This window comes from Staurois parvus, unplaced genomic scaffold (genome assembly GCF_062004578.1).
Source record: "Staurois parvus isolate SC_StPar_1 unplaced genomic scaffold, SC_StPar_1.0 ptg000635l, whole genome shotgun sequence".
Taxonomy (NCBI): Eukaryota; Metazoa; Chordata; class Amphibia; order Anura; family Ranidae; genus Staurois; species Staurois parvus.
In genome coordinates, this window is record NW_028318431.1 from 4,134,225 (window position 1) to 4,156,432 (window position 22,208).

The 22,208-nt window shown below is 40.5% G+C and overlaps 1 protein-coding gene across 1 annotated transcript in view; it reads right to left on the reverse strand.

The window, feature by feature from the left end:
* Positions 1–22,208, reverse strand: part of LOC149449186 (transient receptor potential cation channel subfamily V member 3-like) — an 84,389-nt gene that overhangs the window by 20,114 nt on the left and 42,067 nt on the right. Inside the window, exons 6-12 of the mRNA XM_089693663.1 lie at positions 16,629–16,909; positions 14,984–15,160; positions 11,696–11,851; positions 9,806–9,904; positions 8,255–8,328; positions 1,599–1,764; positions 194–260 (exon numbers count right to left, since the gene is read on the reverse strand). Coding sequence (XP_089549789.1) covers positions 194–260; positions 1,599–1,764; positions 8,255–8,328; positions 9,806–9,904; positions 11,696–11,851; positions 14,984–15,160; positions 16,629–16,909 — 1,020 coding nt within the window. The remainder of the gene's footprint in view (positions 1–193; positions 261–1,598; positions 1,765–8,254; positions 8,329–9,805; positions 9,905–11,695; positions 11,852–14,983; positions 15,161–16,628; positions 16,910–22,208) is intronic.

The window sequence follows — 22,208 nt, forward strand, 5'->3', positions numbered from 1 at the left end:
ACTAATACTATCAAAAATTACAGTATGTTATGGGCAACCTGTTCTATTTTTTTCAAGAGAGCATAGTTTCTTATTGTACACCCTTTTGGTGTGCCTAAATAACAGGTCATCACCCTGCCTTTCCACCCTGAACCATGAATGTAGTGCCCAATGGAATAATGTGACCAACTCCTTAAGAAGACAGATCACTTACCCACACCAAATCCACATAAGAACAGAACATACACAAGTAAGAATTTTAAGACATCATTCCAGATGACCTGTAAGTAAAAATATATTTGTCATTAAAAAAAAAACATAATGCTTTTTGCACAATAGTAGTTTTATTCAATATTTTAAGAACAAACATTCTACTATTCTGCAATCAAAGCAATCATTGAGTTTGATCATAATGTGTTGATACAGTCTCAGCCTGTCCCAGAGAGACTGGCTCTGATGGCATGCTGGGTAACTGTATATATTCAGTGAGCACACTGGGCTCTCAGTCTTTCCTGTAAAGGATTGTTCCAGCCTGGGAAAGGGCACATCGCCCTCCCAGGCAACTACTGCTGTGCAGAAAAAGGAAAAAACTTGACACTTCTGCACTTCGAAATGGAAAGAGGCACTTATAGCCTAGGCAAATGATCATACATGCCCTTAGCAACCAGAACTCGAAAAAATGGGCGGTGCAGCCCCACTCAGACAGGGGAGATCCAACAACGAAAAAAATAAAACTAATGCTGTTTCAGTTGGTTTTGGACATTTCTAAAATTCTGTTTTCACTTTGTTATTATGGGGTACTGAGTGTAGATTAATGAGAAAAAAAAATTATTTAAAATAACTGTAGTATCAGGCTGCAACATAACAAAATTGAACAAAGTAAATGTGGGTCTGAATACTTTATGAATGCACTATATATATATATATATATATATATATATATATGTGTGTGTGTGTGTGTGTATTTTGGATGGAGGTCAGCAATGCCATGTTTCTTGAAAGGCATTTTTTTATGTGACACTAGCATCTGGTCCATCTGTCTCTAATTGTCTCTTTGTCAGGAAGCCCTGTCAACAGTTTTAACTAAAGAAACATAGACAGTGGCATCTGATCACATCAGTCTGTGGTTCTCTGCAGAAGACATATGACCATGCTTATGCAAAAAGGAAAGCTAAGAGTAACCAATGAGAATGAAAAGTAAAATATATACGTCCATTTTGAATGGCACCCCAATGCACTAAGGGCTTGTTTACACATAAGATTGGGGGGGGGTTGGGGTAAAACCCTGCGGTTAAGCTGCACTTTTACCACCTCCTAACCACTACCCCCTTGAGCTGCAGAGGCAGGGTGTACACATGCCTTGGCTGTGGCAGTAACTATGCCCCCTGTTGCTTTTGGCAGGCATAGCAGCCACCTAGTGTGACTCATTCAAGTGAAGGGGGGGCCGCTCTGCAAGTGCCCCACAACTACATGCAATGCATTTCATCCAGATTTTTTTTCAGAATAATAACTGACTAGCTCCTAACTTTGTGGTGACAAAATTACAGAAAACAAAGCCCCCCCCAACCCAAAAAGGAAAGGTCCATATCTAGTTGAGGAATTTTGGCATTGGTACTTGCCTTCTGGATCATTCCACTGTATATTCCTAGGGACTGAAAGCCTCTTGTATAATACATCAGGTTTGTCCATCCAAGGACCATGGCTATGACAGTAAAAGCCAGATACACTTCTACTCCAAATATACAACAGAACATTGATACCATAACAAGGACTGCTTGTATGAAACTGAAAAAAAAAATAGTATTCAACTTAAAACTTCTACATTTGGTTGAAAGTTGTAAATGGCACAGTATGTGAGTTGTAACTTATGAAGCCAATACCCAGGGTTAATTCAGTCTGTTAATTCTCTATTCATACTGAAGAAAAAGACTCAACTAATTATATAGAAGCTCATTAGTTGTTGTGGTATTTTTGCCACATTTAGGATTCTGACAGCATGCTGAAGCCCAGGGCCATCAATAGGAGGGTGCAGCCAACCTTACTTTAATGTGCCCCATCCAGCAGAGGGGTCCAAGAGCAGAGAGGGGGGCTTCTTGATTATATTTGGCAGAGTACTATCATGTGCTGCAAAATACAGACCCCCATCAGTTCAGTTTATTATTAATAATAACCTCCCCCAGGCAGCGATATTACCCTCCTCCCCATACAGAAGTAATACATTAATGCCCCCTGGGAGTTATTTGTTATCTTGGGGAGGGAGATATTTTTGCTATCTGAGGGGGGTTATCAATGCTGCCTTGAGGGGGAGTTTACTATTGCTACTTGGTGAAGGTTATTTTTGTAAGGGATTACTATTGCTGAGGGTTTTCATTGCAAGCCCTGATACTTGCTAGGGAATATTGCTGGCCCTGATACTTGCTGGGGGATATTGCTGGCCCTGACACTTGCTGGGGGATAATGCTGGCCCTGACACTTGCTGGGGGATATTCCTAGCCCTTACATTTGCTGAGGATTATTGCTGGCTCTGACACCAATGTTGAGGGTTATTGCTGGCCTTGACACTAATGCTGGGGGTATTGCTGGCCCTGATACCAATGCATTTTGCTTGAACACGGGTTCAGCTAGTGCTGACATTTTAACTTAAGCTGCCCAAACTACAGGTTAGAAGTTGGCAGGATGACAGTGACAGAGCTCAGGGCTGGGACAAAATGGTATTTAGAGACATGTTATATCAGCTTTTTTCAACAAGGGTCCCAAGGTTGCTTGAGTTTCCTTGAGCAGGGAGCAAGGGCAAATTGATGGAAAGAAAATGACATACTCAAGCTCAACTGCCTAATCAAACGTCAAAGGCTGGGAAGTTTCATTACAAAACAAAAAAACACCACAAGGATAAAGTACTTCTAAGGTTACAAAATTAATTTTATTAAGTCATTGGATGCAAAAAATAAATAGCAAACATAATGGAATATGCCTGCAACCCACTATGGTAGGTCCCCTCCCTAATAAGAAACCTCCACCACCCCATACCCCCTAAAGAGGCCAACCCCCATCCCACTTCAATAGACCCAGAATCCCACCCTGCCCTCACTTCCCTCCTGTAAACCCCTGTTCCTCCTGGGTCCCACCAGTGTAGCACTCATGCTAACGTGAGACAATAAAGCACATACTAAACTTCAGGCTCATTGTGGCAGAGTATTCCAAACTGGAGCAAGGTAGTGTGCACTGTGCTACTCAGGCACTATTGCCCATGTCTATGGTGACAGTAACTTGAATGTCCAACAGTCTCTCTAAACTCTATGCCCAGATGTATCAGCCAGGTCCAGCCTACTTGTGGTAAATGTCCTTCTCTGTAAAGTACCTGATTGACCTAAGGTTTTGAGGCAGAGTAATCTATGAGAGTAAAGCTGTAGCAAGCACCATAGCATTCAAGTGGCATGTGAAACAATCTCACCACATTTCACTGATGTACTGAGGCTCATCTTTGCATGGTATGACCGAAAGTAGTGGTGTCCATAAACAGTCAGGATGCAATGTATGTCCGACTGCTATGATAGCGCTCTCACTCGGGTAAGTATTGCCGGCGTGCACTCCAGAGTCGCTATGGGGCTTTCACCAGGAGAGGGAGAACACTATCCCTTCTGCCTACATGTTTCACTCCCTCTGACCATGGATTCCTCAGAGCATGGTTAGGGATTGGTCACTGGCTAACACACTATATCCCCAGCTGTCAAAACGCTTTTCCTCCTCTTAAAGCCACCTTCCCTGGGTATTAATCTATATCGGCTCAGTGAGGGTGTCAATATATATGGAGGCCTTGTTACCAGGAGGAAAAACAAGGGAGGTACGGCGTATCTCACCTCCATACCTCAAAATACATACCTCTTCTCATGGAATTTTGGTTACACCTCCTAGATATGCCTGATAAGTGAACAACCAAATAAACCAAAGAAAAATTGTAATCTACATCTTTCACAGAAACGTCTGTAATAATAATTCATTGTTGAAACCCACGGGGGATATAGTATTAAATAGAAAAATCCATCTTCCTTTTGCAAAAGGACTTTGTCCCCACTTCTTTCTGATAATGATAGTTGGTAAATGGCAGAACACTTTATACCTTTCAGGGATGATTTGCGATTTTGTTCAAAATGAACCGCTATTGGTGACTGGCCATCCTTGCCTATTATACTAGCAAGGTGCTCCCCTAATCTGCATCTAAATCCTCTTTGTCTTTTCTCTATGTAGGCTTTTTGGCAGGGGATGCACAGGCAGGGATAGCATTGGCTACTATAATTTTAGATAAAGTATTAATCTTGGATTAAGTATTGTGTATTACACTTCAGCTGTGCACTTCAGCAAATGCACAAAGCGAGAATCCACAGCAGACAACTGCAAAATACTACACAGACTGCAGGTAACCTGTTTTTCCCATCCAGCTTTTACGTCTCTTAACCAGTCTGCTTTTTAATCTCACCACTCTGTAACATGCTGTCAGGCTCCGCCCAACGGGATCTCTAGTGGTCCACGGCACGGGGTTTCCCAGGACGCGGAGTCTAAGTCCCAGTCTGCCTTTTCACCAGGGCCCCTGATGGTGGGGATGGACTTGGTGCAAGACTGAAACCAGGTCGCGTTCCTGGGCACCCCCGGCGGCGGCAGAGGGGTCCCGCTAAGGGTATGTGCCCGGGTTGAGCCTGCTGTGAAGGGGACGACCGATCCCGATCCGAGCGGAATGGATGGGATGACAGATCCCGATCCGAGCGGGATGGATGGGCGACTGTCAGGAGTAGACGAGGTCAGACTAGCCGGGTCGGTATTGTGCGGGCAGCGTGGTACAGGGGGAGTAAGCGGAGAATGGTCGGGGTCACAAGCCAGGTTCAGCAGGTAGCGGGCAGCGTGGTACAGAGGGTCAGGCAGAGGGATGGTCAGGAACGAGCCGGGGTCAGAGCAGGAGAAGGTCAGCATAAACAGAACAGGCAGAGTTTGGCAAAAAGGAAGCGTACTTACAGGACAGGAACAAGACCTTGCGGCAACTTGGAGATGCACAGGGCAGCTTTAAATAGAGCGCCCTGCTCTCCCATTGGTGCGGCCGCGATCGCTACTGCGCATGCGCGGCCGCTGCGATCGCCGAGGACTCTGCGCTCGCCAGCTGGGACGGATCGGCGGTCTGCGCATGCGCGCGCCGCCGAGGACCCGGGATCCCTGACACATGCACTCCCTACTTTTCTTCTCACAGTTGTATCATCTCTTCTCAAACGCTCTTTCCTTCACCCCTCTTGGGGTGATCTTCCCCAACCCTCTAAAACATGCACTAGTCACCCCCATACTTAAAAAGGCCTCACTTAACCCCACCAATCTTAACAACCTAAGACCCATCTCCTTACTCCCTTTTGCCTCCAAACTACTTGAACTTCTAGTCAACAACCGGCTGAGCTGCCAACTCATTGAGAATTACCTTCTTGATCCCTTTTAGTCTGGATTTCGCTTGCAACAGTCAACAGAAACTACTCTCCTAAAACTCACAAACGATTTATGAATAGCTAAAACCAACGGTCAATATTGTGTACTCTTACTCTTGGACCTCTCCGCTGCCTTTGACACAATTGACCACCCCCTCCTCCTCAATAAACTCTATTTCCATGGTCTCCATGACAGTATCTTACCTATCTCAGTCACTACACCTTCAGTGTCACTTACAACTCTACTTCCCCCTCTCCTGTTCCTTTTACCATTGGGGTCCCCGAAGGTTACATCTTTGGACCTCTCCTATTCTCAATCTACACCTTTTCGCTGGGTCAGCTGATAGCTTCCCATTATTTCCAATATCATTTCTATGCTGATGACACACAAATCTATATCTCTCTACCCCTCAGATCACCCTATCAATTTCCTCACGTATAATCCTAATCTATCCACCTTTAGATGATCCCTGAAAACCCTTCTCTTTAAAGAAGCCTATCCTGCTTTTAACTAATGCACTGTGTTTTTACTTTCTCCATTAGCTTATCCCCCACAGCTATTACCCTTTGTATCACTTGACCCTCCCTCTTAGATGTAAGCTCTAATGAGCAGGGCCCCCTAATACCTCAGTAATGTCTGTCTTCATTTTGTAAAGTGCTGCACAAACTGTTGGCACTATATAAATCCTGTATTATAATAATAATAGAAAAATCCATCTTGCTTCCTTTTGCAGGAGGACTTTATCCTTGTCCCCTCTTTTTTTCTGATAATAATAGTAGATGAACGTTAGCACACTTTATATTTTTCAGGGATGATTTGCGACTTTGTTCAAAATGAATCGCTACTAACAAGGTATTCCCCTATTCTACATCTAAATCCTATTTGTGTTTTCCCTATGTAGGGTTTTTGGCATGGACATACTATCCTATATATCACCCATGAAGATGAACAATTTAAAAAAGAGTTGACTTAATATGTTTTTCTTCCTGACAAGTCTTGAAATTCTTTTATCTACATATTTGCATACGAAGCAGTGCCTGCAAACATGTCTTTAAAAAGGGGTTGGATATAAATGGGTTCGCTTCTAGTTCTTCGGTACTCACTGCACACCAAAATGTCCTTGCTATCATTCAGGGTTTGTTTCCTAGTACTGTACTTTTTCCAACCTTGAATCCAGCATTAAAAAAAGCCAGTATTGGCTCAACAGTGACTCTAACTGGTGCCAGTTTGTACCTTACCTGGTAACCAACACTACTTTTTCTTTCTCTTGTTGTTCATCTTTTATTTTCCTGTTTTGTAAGAGTTATGTCCTATTTTGTTGTAAGGCTCGCACTCTACTCTTCTCTAAGACAAATTTGGGGTATCCTCTTACTCTGATCCTGTCTTTTAGGTCCTGACACTCTACATGATAGTCATCAATATTTGAGCAGTTCCTTCTGCTTCTTAAAAACTGTCCATGAGGATTCCCCCTTATTAGTGGCAATGGGTGATGGCTGGTGGCATGGAGCAGCGTATTGCCCACCATCGCTACACCTCTTGTCTGGTGGTAGAATTTGTTAGGCCAGATAAGGGGTGTCTTAACTCCAACCAATCTTTCGCCATAGCCATGGGCAATAGTGCCTGAGTAGCACAGTGCACACTACCTTGCTCCTATTTGGAATACTCCGCCGCAATGAGCTCAAGGTTTAGTACCTGCCTTGTTGTCTCACGTTAGCGTGAGTGCTACACCGGTGGGACCCAGCTCTTGTATTACAGGCATAAAGTCAAGCAAGGCAAACTAGTGTGCATATTTTCTTCCAGATCTTAGGATCATCATCTGTTATTTTGCTACTTGGCCTTTATTGAGATTATTATTATATATATATATATTATATAATTGGCCTATAGTGGCGTCTCCTCCAGTAGTGGGGGCTCTTTTACATCCATCTGAGGAAGAAGAGGAACCAAGGTTTTTAGGAGGGAAGTGGGGGCAGGGTGGGCTTCTGGGTCTATTGGCGTGGGTTTGGGGTTAGGTGAGTTGGAGCGGAGGGGGGAAAGGTGTGGTGGGGTGATGGTTTCTTTTAGGAGAGGTGAGGGATTTCCCATGGTGGGTTGCGGACATATACCATTATGTTTGATATATATTTCTTATGTCCAATTATTTAAAAAATTGCTTTTGTAGCCTTAGCAATGCTTTATCTTTGTGTTTTTTTTGTTTTGATATGATATCTTTTAGATGCACCTCCCTGAAGCCCGGCCTGGCACTGGCAGGACTACCACTCCCAGTATTCTGTTTGTGTGGGTTTTCTGTACATGGGAAGTTCCGTCCCCCAGTGATGCTATGAGGAAGGCTGTTGTGGCAGAAACGCATTCGTTTTTTTAGATGCTGTACATGTTGATCAGTAGCCAATAAAGATTTTGCAATGAGAAGTCCACTGACTTGCCAGATTTTTGACTGTGAAGGGCAAATTGATTTCTTACCTACACAGATCACCAATGCAAGGGAAAATGATCCACTACCCACCAATAAAAAGAATCACCTCAATGATGATAACTAATTTTAAGAGATACTGCAATTTTTACTGTCTGTGTTTCTTTTCTGTTATTAGAATTTATTTCATTTCAAGGTTATTACTGAAAATTATTTTATTGAATTGAGGGTGTGCTGATCATGCCACTTTAGTTATTCCTTTCTTTAAACCTTTATACAACTTAATCATCACGCTGATTTAGCTAAAAATTATTTTTAACAGGGGTTCCCCGAGACCTGAATAATTTTCAAGGATTCCTTTAATGTAGGAGGTTTTTTTTTAGAAAAACTGTAATATATTTCACTTACAAGAGAATATGGAACCAGGCATCAGATACAATCGATTTCAGATCTGAGGGCCTCAGCCAGAAGAGTGAAATCCCCTATTGAATGGAAAAAGTGGATACATTGCATTACATATTGATCACTGGATCTTTAAGTATAAAGAGGTGTTATAAACCTTCCTTCCCATTTGATCTCAGTATAAATAGATTTAACAACAACTCTCACTTAGGTTATGATAATTAAAGTAAAATGGTGTCTAATTAAAGGGAACATGTACTGGTTATGTACATATCTTTTTCTTTATTTATCATGGTCAAGGCTATAGGTTTTTGAAAATACATTTCTATCAGGTAAATATGTTGGATATAAAAAAATTAAAGGGGTAGTGAACTTATGCCCTGAAAGTTAAGGGCATAATGTGGTAGTATGCATAGTGTACCAGCACATTATGAAAAACTTACTTTAAAACTAGGCCCTCCAGTAGCGTGCTGTTATTGCTGACAGGGCTTCTATCTTCACCTGACCTTCCTTTACAGGTTTACAGGCTTCAGCTATTTGAATGGCTGAGCCGCGATGACATCACTCCGGCACATGTGCACAGCAGCCACTATCATGGCACAGCGCTCTGAAAGGACGGCATATTCAATATGTCGTCCCTTCAGAGCACATTTTGCATGTGCCAGTGATGTCACCAGCTGCAGAAATTGTGAATATCTCCTAAACAGTGCACATTTTAAGTTTACCTGCTGTAAATACAATTCACCAAATGGTGTTTACTACCACTTTAGGCTAACTTGAAATTATCCAAAATGTATTTTCAAGCACACTTACCAGCTAGCTAGCAAAATAAACAAATTACATTGTCTAACAATTTGTATTAAAAACAGAAGTTTTATCTACAACATTTTCAAATTTATGTAGAAGCTGTACTGCCTCATCAAGGCCCCTCTGCATAGTGCAATTCTAAGTTTAATCTATAAGAGTCTCCATGTTATGCTGCCATTGTGCTCTGCTGGGCTTCTGGTGTGTTCCTGCGCTTTTAATGAGGAATTCTTATTATTATTATTAATTTTATTACACAGGATTTATTTAGTGCAAACAGTTTGCGCAGCTCTTTACAATATAAAGGGAGACAGTACAGTTACAATACAATAAAAAAACAAGAGGATTAAGAAGGCCCTGCTCATAAAACCTTACAATCTTATAGGGTGGGGCAAGTGGTACAAAGGGTTATAATTGTAGGGGATGAGCTGATGGAAGTGATAAATGTTTAATTGGAGGCACCACCCTATTAGATTGCAAACTCTTATGAGCAGGGCCCTCTTAATCCTTTTCTTTTTTTATTGTATTGTAACTCCCTCCAGGCATACATGCCCCTAATTTTTCCATTATTATGCTCTAACATGGAGTGCATAACCCTTCTATGAGCACCTTGCCTTAAAGGCTAATTATAAATTGGGGCAGTTGCCATTTTTATTTTACTTGAAATTATACTGAAATTTTATTATGTTGCATTTTTATTAAATTACTATAAAAATTTCCCTTTTGATGCTTCAACTTATGTCAGTCACAAACCTTTTGAATAATTAGGTATGTGGCCCAAATCATAATAAATGATTGACCAAACAGTTCAAATAATCCTGTTGTACCAGAGAGGTTCAGTGCTTTTGGAGCCTAAGGTAAAAATAAAAATACAAAGGTGAGTGAAGGCACATGTCTTTTCATTTTGATCAGATAACAGTTTTTATATATATAGAGAAGCCTCCAATGTGTTTTTTTTATTGAGACCCCTTCTTGGATTATACTGTATGTACAGGTGCATTATACAAGCATGTTTTTGTGGCAGCAGAATTCATAATATAACATCTCAGTCAATTAACTAAAAATGTATCCACCACAATATTTTAGGAAGTTTTCGGATACATTTAGAATTTAAAGTGGTGGTAAAGCCTAATCAATTTTTTTTACATTAATGCATTCCCTGCATTAAAGCACAAGTACACCTTTTAGCAAAAAAATAATAAACACACATTTTTTTGCAGGTAAAAATTTTTTTTTTTTGTTTTTGGAGCCTGTAAAGCATTGTAGTAGTGATAAGTAGATCGCTGATGTCATGCAGGTCTGCAGACTTTTCACTGTATCTGCTTTCTTGTACCTTTCTGACAGGAAGACTCAATGAATTACTCCAGCACTCACAGTGCCGTGGTAGTTCATTGAGAACTACTAGCCAACAGCCACAAAGGCTGCTTGTGCTTGTAGAATTCTCATTCACAGAGCACTGTGAATGAGTGACGCAGCTGGGCAGGTGGAGTCCCGCATGGCCATGTTTTTTTTAAATTGTGACAGCTAGAGGGAGGAGAAGATCCCCCACCAGCTGTCACAACAGGGGATTGGGGAGGTGTGGGTGCTGGTCCGTTCATAACATGTTACATCCTGAATATGGGTGTAACATGTTACGACAGGCAATCTTATTCTTTAAGGCGAAAATTGTTTCAGTGCATGTATCGCCCCTCACTCCCTTTTATAATTACCTGAGTCCGATCTCGATCCAGCACTGTGCCCTTCTGCAGCAGCTCTTTCCTTTTCTCCCCACACTCACAGGCTTTGCTGAGAGCAGCAGGAGCCATTGGTGGGCTACCCAAAAGAGGAGGAGCCAAGAGAGCTGGCTGGGGACCCCAGAAGAGAAGGAAGATCGGGGCAGCTCTGTGCAATACCATTGCACAGAGCAGGTAAGTAACACATGTTTGTTATTTAAAAAAATAAATTACTTTACAAATGCTTTAACACAGATCAATGCTTTAAAACAGTTGTCAATATGTATCGGTATCCAAAAGTCCCTGAAATATGGTGGTGGATATATTTTTGGTTGCATACACGGGTGATTACAAATTTTGTAGGACTTTTTCAGGAAGTGGTGCTAAGAGCAATACACATATGCAAAGTGCAATATCCTATAACAAACATTTAAAATAGTTTTAAACTGTTTTAATCACAACTGCAGCATTCCTTGTATTATCATATTGAATGAGCTTCTATGAATGTGAAAATAACCTCTTCAGCAATAGTTAGTGTGTGCTCCTCTGGTAAATTTCTTGGGCCTTTTTGGTAGATTTTGTTTTCTTTCATTAGTTTTGATTTTTGGTTCTTAAGCAATATAGATTTTTTTTTTTTTAGCAAAAATAATATTGCATGGATAGAGCAAAACTGAAAAATGTCATTCAGACATAGAAAGAAGCAAATAAACAAGAACCTTCTGATTCTAAATAAAGCAGATACTTTGGAGAAAGTTTCTGTGATGTTGCTATTCTGAAGCAAGAGGAATTGATCAGAACCAATAATCACAGAACTGAACTTTGAAAACTATGTCTAGAAATAATAAAATTATATAAAGAGATATTAAATATTATTAAATAAATATTATTAAATAAAATATGTTTACTTTTACTGCATAGGCTGCTGTATTACCTTGTCTCCATGTGGCTGGTAGTAGAGAAGAGTAAAAGCTAAATTATAGGTAAAGGTAAGAAGAAAAGATGCTAAGAACATGTTTCTTGCAAAATTTTGCCATTTCATCCGAAGTAGAGTTTGGAGGGGTTCTAAAGCCAGCAGTTCATGGCGGTTCTAGGGAAAAAATGTAACGGTTAATAATTATAGAATATGTTACCCCAACATGCACAGTCATACACCCCCGTATATATATATACATATATACTGTACATGCACTACACCAGGAAATGTTTGCCTTTCATTTCAATTTTAACCTCAATGGGTTGTTTTACAAAGTAAGTGATTGCATATACAGTTGTGTCCAAAATTATTCAACCCCCACTGAAATTGAGTGTTTTGGCCAGTTTGACATTGCTTTTGATCATTCAGTCATCTTGCTTACATTTACATTAAAGAGGCACTTGTAGGTCAGACAAATATAACATAACAGTTATAATGAAATAACCACAAATGTCTTTTCTGTGCTCACAGCATTATCAGTTTTATTCAACCCCCAAGTGACATTCAATCTTAGTACTTAGTACAGCATCCTTTTACAGTTATAACAGCTTTTAAACGTGAAGCATAGCTTGACACAAGTGTCTTGCAGCGATCTACGGGTATCTTCGCCCATTCTTCATGGGCAAAGGCCTCCAGTTCAGTCACATTCTTAGGCTTGCGCACTGCAACTGCTTTCTTTAAGTCCCACCAGAGGTTCTCAATCGGATTTAAGTCTGGTGACTGCGATGGCCACTCCAAAATGTTCCAGCCTTTCCTCTGCAACCATGCTCTAGTGGACTTGGAGGTATGCTTGGGATCATTGTCCTGTTGAAAGGTCCAACGTCTCCCAAGCCTCAGGTGTGTGACGGACTGCATCACGTTTCCATCCAATATCTCCTGGTACTGAAGAGAATTCATGGTACCTTGCACACGCTGAAGCTTCCCTGTACCTGCAGAAGCAAAACAGCCCCAAAGCATGATTGACCCTCCACCATGCTTCACAGTAGGCAAGGTGTTCTTTTCATCATAGGCCTTGTTCTTCCTCCTCCAAACATAGCGTTGATCCATGGGCCCAAACAGTTCTAATTTTGTTTCATCAGTCCACAGAACACTATCCCACAACTTTTGTGGTTTGTCCACATGGCTTTTGGCATACTGCAGTCGACTCTTCTTATTCTTTGGAGACAGCAAGGGGGTACGCCTGGGAGTTCTGGCACGGAGGCCTTCATTACGCAGTGTGCGTCTTATTGTCTGGGCTGAAACTTCTGTACCCACATCTGACAAATCTTTTCTCAGTTCCTCAGCAGTCACACGGGGACTTCTCTCCACTCTACGCTTCAGGTAGCGCACAGCAGTCGAAGTCAGCATCTTCTTTCTGCCACGACCAGGTAGCGTTTCAACAGTGCCCTTTGCCTTGAATTTGCGAATGATGCTTCCTAAGGTGTCTCTTGGTATGTTTAACATCTTTGCAATCTTCTTATAGCCATTGCCCTTCCTGTGAAGAGAAATCACCTCTTCTCTTGTCTTCCTGGACCATTCTCTTGCCTTCACCATGTTTGTAACCACACCAGTAAATGTCTAGAAGGAGCTGAGTATCACAGTCATTTTAAAGCTGCCTAATTGGTGCTTATTATGCTTGATTGCTGCTCGGTGACATCCACAGGTGTTTTCAATACCTGATGGAAAGCACCTGTATGAACCTCTGTTCTTCAGAGTGGTAGTCTTTAAGGGGTTGAATAATTGTGGCAATGAAGAAACCACATAAGAACCATTTACTACTGTATTACATAAACAATTGATGTCATTTTAGTTGCATTTGGGTAGTTACAACGTCCTTGTAGGATTTGATTCTGAATACAATTCCAAATGTACACTATAGTCCCTAAACCCCTTTACAGCATTGGGGGTTGAATAATTTTGGACACAACTGTACTTTAACTTACTAGTGCAAGCTGCTTAATGAAATATACATTTGCATAACATGTTTATGAGATCTGAGACATGTATCATGATCAGTAAACAATAGGAATAGTTCTTTGGTAAGTGTCTCCTTTTTGTGTTTTTTTTTTACAATGAATGTCCTCAAGCTCCATGGAAACAGAACAGGCCAAGGGAGGAGGCCAGTCACTCTTCTGACTCATTGATACCCCAGCATAACATATGTAGATGATCTTGAGGAATTTGTGTTCCTTTTTCAAGTTTTTTGCACATTTTGAATAAAAATGTGCCATATGGGAGCTTCCTTGTGGTCAAATAACATTTTTTTTGGCCCCATAGACTTATTTTATGAAGCCTTTAAAAAACGGACGTACTGCATGTTTTTTCACGCGCTTTGATTAAAAATGTGCCATATGGAACTTCCTTGGGGTCATTTTACATATTTTTTTGGCCCCATAGACTTATCTTATGAAACCTTAAAAAAATGGGCGTACTGCATGTTTTTTCACGCGCTCCCTTTAAATTCAATGGGATAAAAATGTCTCATTCTGCTTAAAAAGTAGCTCATGTACCTTTTTGAACTTTAAATGTTGAGATACAGGCACCTAAATGGTCACATGTAAACAAGGAGAAGTTAAATGGGATTTGGCTTGTTGAGTGTGTGGAGCTTGGAGCTAGAAAACACTCAGGTCAATGGGGGCTTTGCTGTGTGTGTATATTTGAACTTCAAGTTCTCAGCACCCTGAACAATGGGCTATTTTTAGTAAAGCAGTTAAAGGCCAACCTAAAAATAAGCCCCTGCATTTCCTCATGAAGTCTGTGGTTGGACGAAACATATTGGGCGGGGATGGTGACATCACAATTTCTGGATGTACTGCGGCCTTGGTTTTTCTTCTGCTGATTATCCTGTATTTTTATGCATATGTGAGTGACTTTTTATTAAATCATTCATTTTTACTCAAAAATATTACACTATGGGATATGCATTTGTGTTCCTCTTCCATTGCTGGTGAGCTCAAGCTGGAGTTGCTGGATACTACAGGCTGTTAAGGCTGTGTGTCAGCCAGGCATTCTTGGATCCCTTTTAATTCAGAGATCCTACGGTTCTGGTGCACTTGGGGATACTTGTTCTGGACACTCAGCGCACTGTTTCACAGTACTTATGTTGTAGGTCTTGTATTCAAACCATTTGTGTGCTGCTTTTTTAGAATTTTTAATTTTTCTTTAGATACACTTAACACAGAAATAGTTTTTTTTTGTTCTTTTTAGCTATAATATACAAGTAGTGAAAAAGTAGATAAAACATACATTCCCTTTATTGCCACTTACATTAATATCTGTATTGTATACGACTATTTCTAGCACCGAGTTTTCTGAGCTTGTGTCCACATCATGCAAATCATACAGATGAGATGAAACAGGGCCATAAGCCCAGTCTGTGAATCTCTTGGACAGAATTCTGTTTTCTTTCTCCTTTATTTCTCTATTCAGAATGTATTTAAGTATCTAAAAAGAGAACATTCTTTTTAGAACAAATCAAAGTAACATCTCTTTTTTTTCAGCCTTTAGCAATATAGTATCTATGTATAACTGTAATTCTAAAACCGCTCACCACATGCATTTGATTTTCAGTAGTATGTAATATACACTTTCATTGATTTTATTCTGGTAATTATTTTTTTTTTTAAATCCTGTGAATATTATGATTTTAATAAAGTTGTTTTTCAGCATTGTTCTGTATAATTTCTCCCCCTTAAAGTGGGAGTAAACTCCCTTGGTTGAAGTTTACCTATAGGTAAGCCTATAATCAGGCTTACCTATAGGTACAATAAATATCTCCTAAACATATACTGTTTATGAGATATTTACTCTGGCAGCAGCCTGTGACGTCACCGGAGCATGCGCTCTGGCATACCTGTGCCGTAACCTTTAGAGCCCTGTGCTGTAAACTGTGACTCTCACGCGCATGCGTGAGAGTGACGTAATCATGGCTTGGCTATTTGTACTGCCAAAGCCTGCAAACCCAGAAGGAAGACCGGGTGAAGATGGAAGCACCTATGGTGGTGACAGCACACTGCTGGAGGGCTTTATTTTCAGGTAAGCCTGTCATAATGTTCTAGTATGCAGTGCATACTTGCACAATATGACTTAAACTGCCCAGAGCCCAATTTGTTTTTCTTTGGGTTTTTTTGCAGTGGTTTACTACTGATTTAATAGGTTCACCAAAAGAAACAGATAGTACCTCTTTCAGTGTTCTGTCAGTAGTCAGCCTTTTCACCCTGCAGCAGGTTCTCACAGCAGACAGCAAAAGAAAGAACTTCAATCAACCCACATATATTAAGGCCTAGGCACAGCTGAGACTTACAATGAGGAATGACTACCAGGTAGAATGTGGACCTAACAATTGAGGCTTTATCCCACCCAAATATCTACAAAGCCTCTGGGCACTAGAAGGCAAGAGAGCACTTATTAAATTTTCTGAGAAAACAAAAACTTTGCTTTCTCTATATCAACAATAAACCCTGGAGCTTCTTACGATGTGTGTTCCTACAGCTATTTTTCACTATTTTTAACAAAGCAGGTCCACATTGTCTCTAGACATAATTTTTGAAAAAAGCAAAGTCTGGCTAAAAGAAAGCCATACCTCCTTTACAAAACAAAGCGCATAATAATTGTGGCTTACATGAGTTTCCTGCAGTTAGCAACATATAATGAGAAAATTACCAAATGTCAGATAGCTGAGTTGGCAGGAGTAGTCATTGTATTACCAACATATGAAACATTGAGAATGAATTATCTTTTCTTCTTTTGCAGGATGCTTGTACTGTAATTTTGTATCTTTGTGACAAAATTGCTTTAAGTGCTGTCCTGGGGATGTCAGTATACTCTAGAAGGTCCATAAGTAGTTATGGCAAATGCAGCGTTATATAAAATAAAACAAATACTTGATATTTCTTTACCTGTTAGGGCTTACCTCCAGTTTACCAGTCTTTGCTGCAAACTGCATTGGTGAAAGACTTTTTTTATTTCTAATGTCTTCTAAAGACTTGTCTTGACACTTGCGTATGATTTTGTCATACATATTTATTATGAATGTATTGTGAGCTTCTGAGTTCTCTGAGGCAGTAACTAGAGCATGGAGCACAGTATTTCCGAAAGAATCCTGCATGGAGACATTGGTCTGGCTGTCATTCATAAGCAGTTCAACTATCTCTGGTTGGTTTGTACATGCAGCAAGAGCCAATGGAGTTTCACCTAAAGGAATTAAATAGAATACAATTATATATGAATGCATGGTTGTGCTCCTTTTGAACAACTTTAAATGATGTATCTGCCCAAAACAAATTGGCATATTGCAGCTGTATGCAGAAAAGGCATTGTGTTTTATAGAGGTCTCCCTAAGGTTTTTTGCCTGGCACCTATCCAGCTTGGCTTTGGTGGGCAACCAGCTAAAGAGCCCTGCAAATCATCTATCCCACATTGTGGTTCCTGGGCTCCTCTGTGAGACTGGGACTGCTGCAGGATTATTTACATTGGATCTGAAGCTAAATGTAGACAGTGTACAAATCCAAAGGTGGCCCCAGAACATAGTTGAAGATGCCACAGATTGCACGAAAAAATCAAATCTTTATATCCCCTGAAAAATACCATTGCACTGCTTTACTCATTAATTGTTTTCCAACATGGATGCAAAGGTTTTTGAAATACTGTTATATGTGAAGCTAAGCTGGAGGTACATATCGAGGAAGGTGGTGGGAGGAAAGATGGGGAAAAGCCCAGTGATATCAGTCTCCCAAAACAATGCACTAATAGGCAGTGAGATATCTAAGCTGCTTTTGTGCAGGAGGCACTGAGAATACTGTTTTTATTATTACACAATATGAGAATTTTCTGCTCGGTGTTCGGCGATATTGTGATTGTGCATCATAAACTAGATATATGTCATAAATAGCTAGTCAATAACTTATAAATAGCTCTGATTGTGACAACTAATATCAAAATAATAATAATAATGGTCTAGCTCTATACATGTATGGCTAATTCTGTAAGTGAAGTTAATTCAAAACCACTTCTAAAGATCTGGTTTGTGCATAGAGCAACCAGGAAGTCTTGCAGCACCAGCATTTTCAAGCTCCTAGAGGAAGATTATTATATGATCAGTTTTCATGCTTCAAATGTGCCAAACTTCACTGGTGGCAAGAAGGGATGATGTTTAGGTTTGCACTGAAGTAGGGTTTGGACTTAAAGAGGAGTTCCAGCTGAAAAAAAAAAGTCAACAGCTACAAAAACTGTAGCTGCTGACTTTTAAAATACAGCCACTTACCTGTCCCTCGGTCCAGCAGTGTCCTCACCACCGCTGGTTTCACTGGCCATCTTCTCTCCCTGGCGCCAGCATCTTTAGTGTGGTCACCCGGCTGTGACAGCTGGAAGCAGGGGACAAAGCATTAAAGTGGACCTTCCCCTTTTGGGTGGAAATCTGCTTTAACTTTGTCCTTCTTTATACGGTGAATGGGAAAACTAAAAAGGTATTCACCCACCTGCCATGCTGAATCCCTGGCTAAGCGTAAAGTTAAATTACTACTGCTGCTAAATACGACAGCATTCTGCTCACATGGTTTCCTAATAACCGGTAATGCATCCCCACCTGACACATTCAGCTCTCCGACAACAAAGGGGCAGGGATGTGGGCTGACATCATTGACCATATATGGCCATGGTCAGATGTAGTCAATAGCATCAGCCAGCATCCCTGCCCTTTGTTTACAAATCAACTGCTAGGCCAAGGATCTGTAGTTCACATTTAGAAGTGCAATGGAAGTGCATCAGCTCTGCATTTTTTGTTTCAGCGGCTGGGTGTTGTTGTACATTGTGATTGATGGTGATCTACATTGTTGGAGGATGTGTTTGATGATGGATTTACACTGTGGGACATGTTTCGTTTTTTTAATAAAATGTTGTTTCTAAATGTGCAGTGTGTCCATTTACTTAGGGAGAAACTGGATATCTAGAGGCGAACTTATTTTAAGGACGGTTCCAGATTTCAATAGGCTCCCCACCTTCAGAACCCCACACCCACCAAGCCAGGGATGTGGGGAAGAGACCCTTGTCCTCAGCAATATGTGGACAAGGTGTTTTGCCAGGGTCTGCCCATGCTGAGGCAATGTGGTTTGGTATGGTTCGGGTGAAGGGGGATGCACGCACACTGCCCCTCCAGTCCTGGCCAGCCAGACTGCATTCTCAAATTAGGGTCTGGTGTGGATTTTGGGGGGACCCCACACATTTATTTTTCTATTTACTTTGTATAGAGTACATCTTTAAATCCATAAAAAAACCCTCACCAAGATAAGGCCCTGGTATGCATTTTTTGGGGGAGCCCCCACACATTTTTGTAGAAAGAAAAAACTTTGCCAGTAAGTTACTTTTCCCTGCCACCTTCAGTGTCTGATATGTTATATGTGTTGTGGCCATGCTGTTTAAAAAAATAAAGAAAAAGGGAAATATAATTTTCCAGCAATTTAAATGGTATTTTTCCTTTTGTAAATGTAATTTTATACATGTGCACCACTTCACAGCCAGGTTTAAGGCATGCCCCAAACATTTGTTTTTTAAAGGAATTGTGCATTTTTTCACTTTAAGCCTTATGAAATGTGCTGCTTCCTGCTAAATGGTACTTTTATTTTACAACAGAAGAGGGAGATGTTAAAAATAGAAGACAATAATAATGGTTTAACCGTTATGGAAAACTTAAAGCTGTATATCACTTTGGAACAATAGAATAAATATATATATATATATATATATATATATTTAAAAAAATATATGTGTGTGTACACACACACACACACTATATATATATATATATATATATATATATATATATACGGTGCATATATACTGTATTTACAGTATATATAAAGAGCAAGATCTAAAAATAAAGGTGGTAGGATGCATATACAAGATATATGTTTGTGTGTGTTTGAATAAACTGGGGGAACACATATAAGTAATAAAAATTGTAAAGGAATTGATTTGAACATTTTTAATAAAGAATTAAAGAATTATGTAAAGAAAATATTTTGGTGTGTATTAGGACTGTCTAAAATGTTTTAACTGGCCATTAGGTGTCGCCATATCCTCATAGTGTACTATAGTACAGCGAAAAGGAACATGGAAGAAGAAACAAAGAAATGTTGCTGACAAATCTAAACTATTTACAATAAAAATAGGTTAAAAAGGTCAATTAAAGGCAATATGGGGACTATGTATACACACTGCTCAAACAAATTAAAGGAACACTTTGAAAACACATCAGATCTCAATGGGGATATCATACTGGATATCTATACTGATATGGACGGGGTAATGTGTTAGGAACGTAAGGATGCCCCATTGTTTGATGGAAATGAAAATGATCAACCTACACAGGACTGAATTCAAAAGACACCCTGAAAATCAAAGTGAAAAAATGATACAGCAAACTAGTTTGTTTTGCTGAAATTTCATTGCAGCAACAAAAAATGGTAATCATGCTTGTATACATGCCTTACAACATCGGGGCATGCTCCTAATGAGACGATGGATGATGTCCTGGGGTATTTCCTCCCAGATCTGGACCAGGGCATCCTTGAGCTCCTGGACAGTCTGAGGTGCAACCTGGCAGCGTCGGATGGACCAAAACATCATATCCCAGAGGTGTTCTATTGGATTTAGATCAGGCGAACATGAGAGCCGTGCAATGGTATCAATTCCTCTCGCCACATGAGGCCGGGCATTGTCATGCACCAGGAGGAACCCAGGATCCATTGCACCAGTGTAGGGTCTGACAATGTGTCAACTACACAAAAAATGGCAATCGTCCCAACCTATAACCTGCCATAGCAGTAAGGTGCACATGGAAGGGCAATGCAAACAAACAAAGGATTTCCCAGCAACACTTACCAGCCAGCCTGCAAAACAACCAATTTTGCCCTAACCGTTTTCTTTAAAAGCACAGGATTCTGCTTGCAAACAATTGCAAATACATGCATAAGCCACAGTCCCATGTCAAAGATCCTCTGTATACTGTGGACCTAACTAAAATTTCCAAAGCCTCCATACCAGAAGCACAAGCTTTGTTTGTTTGACAATGGGTCCAAGGATTTCATCCCGATACCTAATGGCAGTCAGGGTGCCATTGTCTAGCGTATAGAGGTCTGTGCGTCCCTCCATGGATATGCCTTCCCAGGCCAACACTGACCCACCACCAAAACAGTCATGCTGAACGATGTTACAGGCAGCATAACATTCTCCACGGCTTCTCAAGACCCTTTCATGTCTGTCACATGTGCTCTGTGTGAGTGTCATCATTCACAGTGCCCATTTGGAGGATAGATGACCCTGATGGTAATACCTGGTAGCGGTTTCTGGTGACCTTTTCTGTGGAGCTGGGATGGTGATTCGTATGGTAACCTGACCCGAGATCTGATGACCTTTCTATAACCTGATGACGCAGGATTTATTATTGTGCATTTTAAACGCACATCTGGTGAGTGCGTTTTTTATCCATTCGTTTGGCTTGCACCTGTTGTCACTCCCGGATCAGGACGTCCACACACTTTGGAATTGTGATCTCTGTTTGATCCACTCGATTATTTTGAACTAAATATATCACGATTAATCACCTTAAGGTGATACCACCTATCCACATTTATTTGAAATTGCATGGCAGTATGTTTACTAATATGTATTATCATTTAGCGCTGCACCAACTTATTTGAATACATATATACTATTGGAGGTTTTTTTTGGTTGCCTTTCGGTGTATCAGCTGCTTATTTATTTGAATACATATACATACATGTGTGTATGTGTGTATATATGTATTTACATATATATATATATATATATATATGCTCTTTGTTGTTTTTTTGGTAGCGCTCACTAAAATTTCTTCTATTGCATCCTGCTGGAGGTCATGTTGTAGGGTTCTGTTCCTCCTTGCACAAAGGAACAGATACCGGTCCTGCTGATGGGATAAGGACCTTCTACAGCCCTGTCCAGCTCTCCTAGAGTAACTGCCTGTCTCCTGGAACCTCCTCCATGCTCTTGAGAATGTGCTGAGAGACACAGCAAACCTTCTGGCAATGGCATGGTAACCTCTGTAGCATCCAGGTATCGCCTCATGCTACCAGTAGTGACACTGACCCTGACCAAATGCAAGACCAGCGAAAAACAGTCAGTAAAGATGAATAGGTTGTGGCCTCCACCTGTAAAACTATTCCTGTTTTGGGGGTTGTCTCATTGTTGCCCATCTAGTGCACCTGCTGTTAATTTCATTAACACCAAAGCAGCTGAAACTATATCCCAGGAGTTTAACTGACTTGATGCTATACTCCGATTAAAAAGTGTTTCTTTAGTATATATATATATATATATATATATATATATATACACACTATATTGCCAAAAATATTGGAACACCCATCCAAATCATTGGATTCAGGTGTTCCAATCACCTCCATGGCCACAGGTGTATAAAATCAAGCACCTAGGCATGCAGACTGCTTCTACAAAC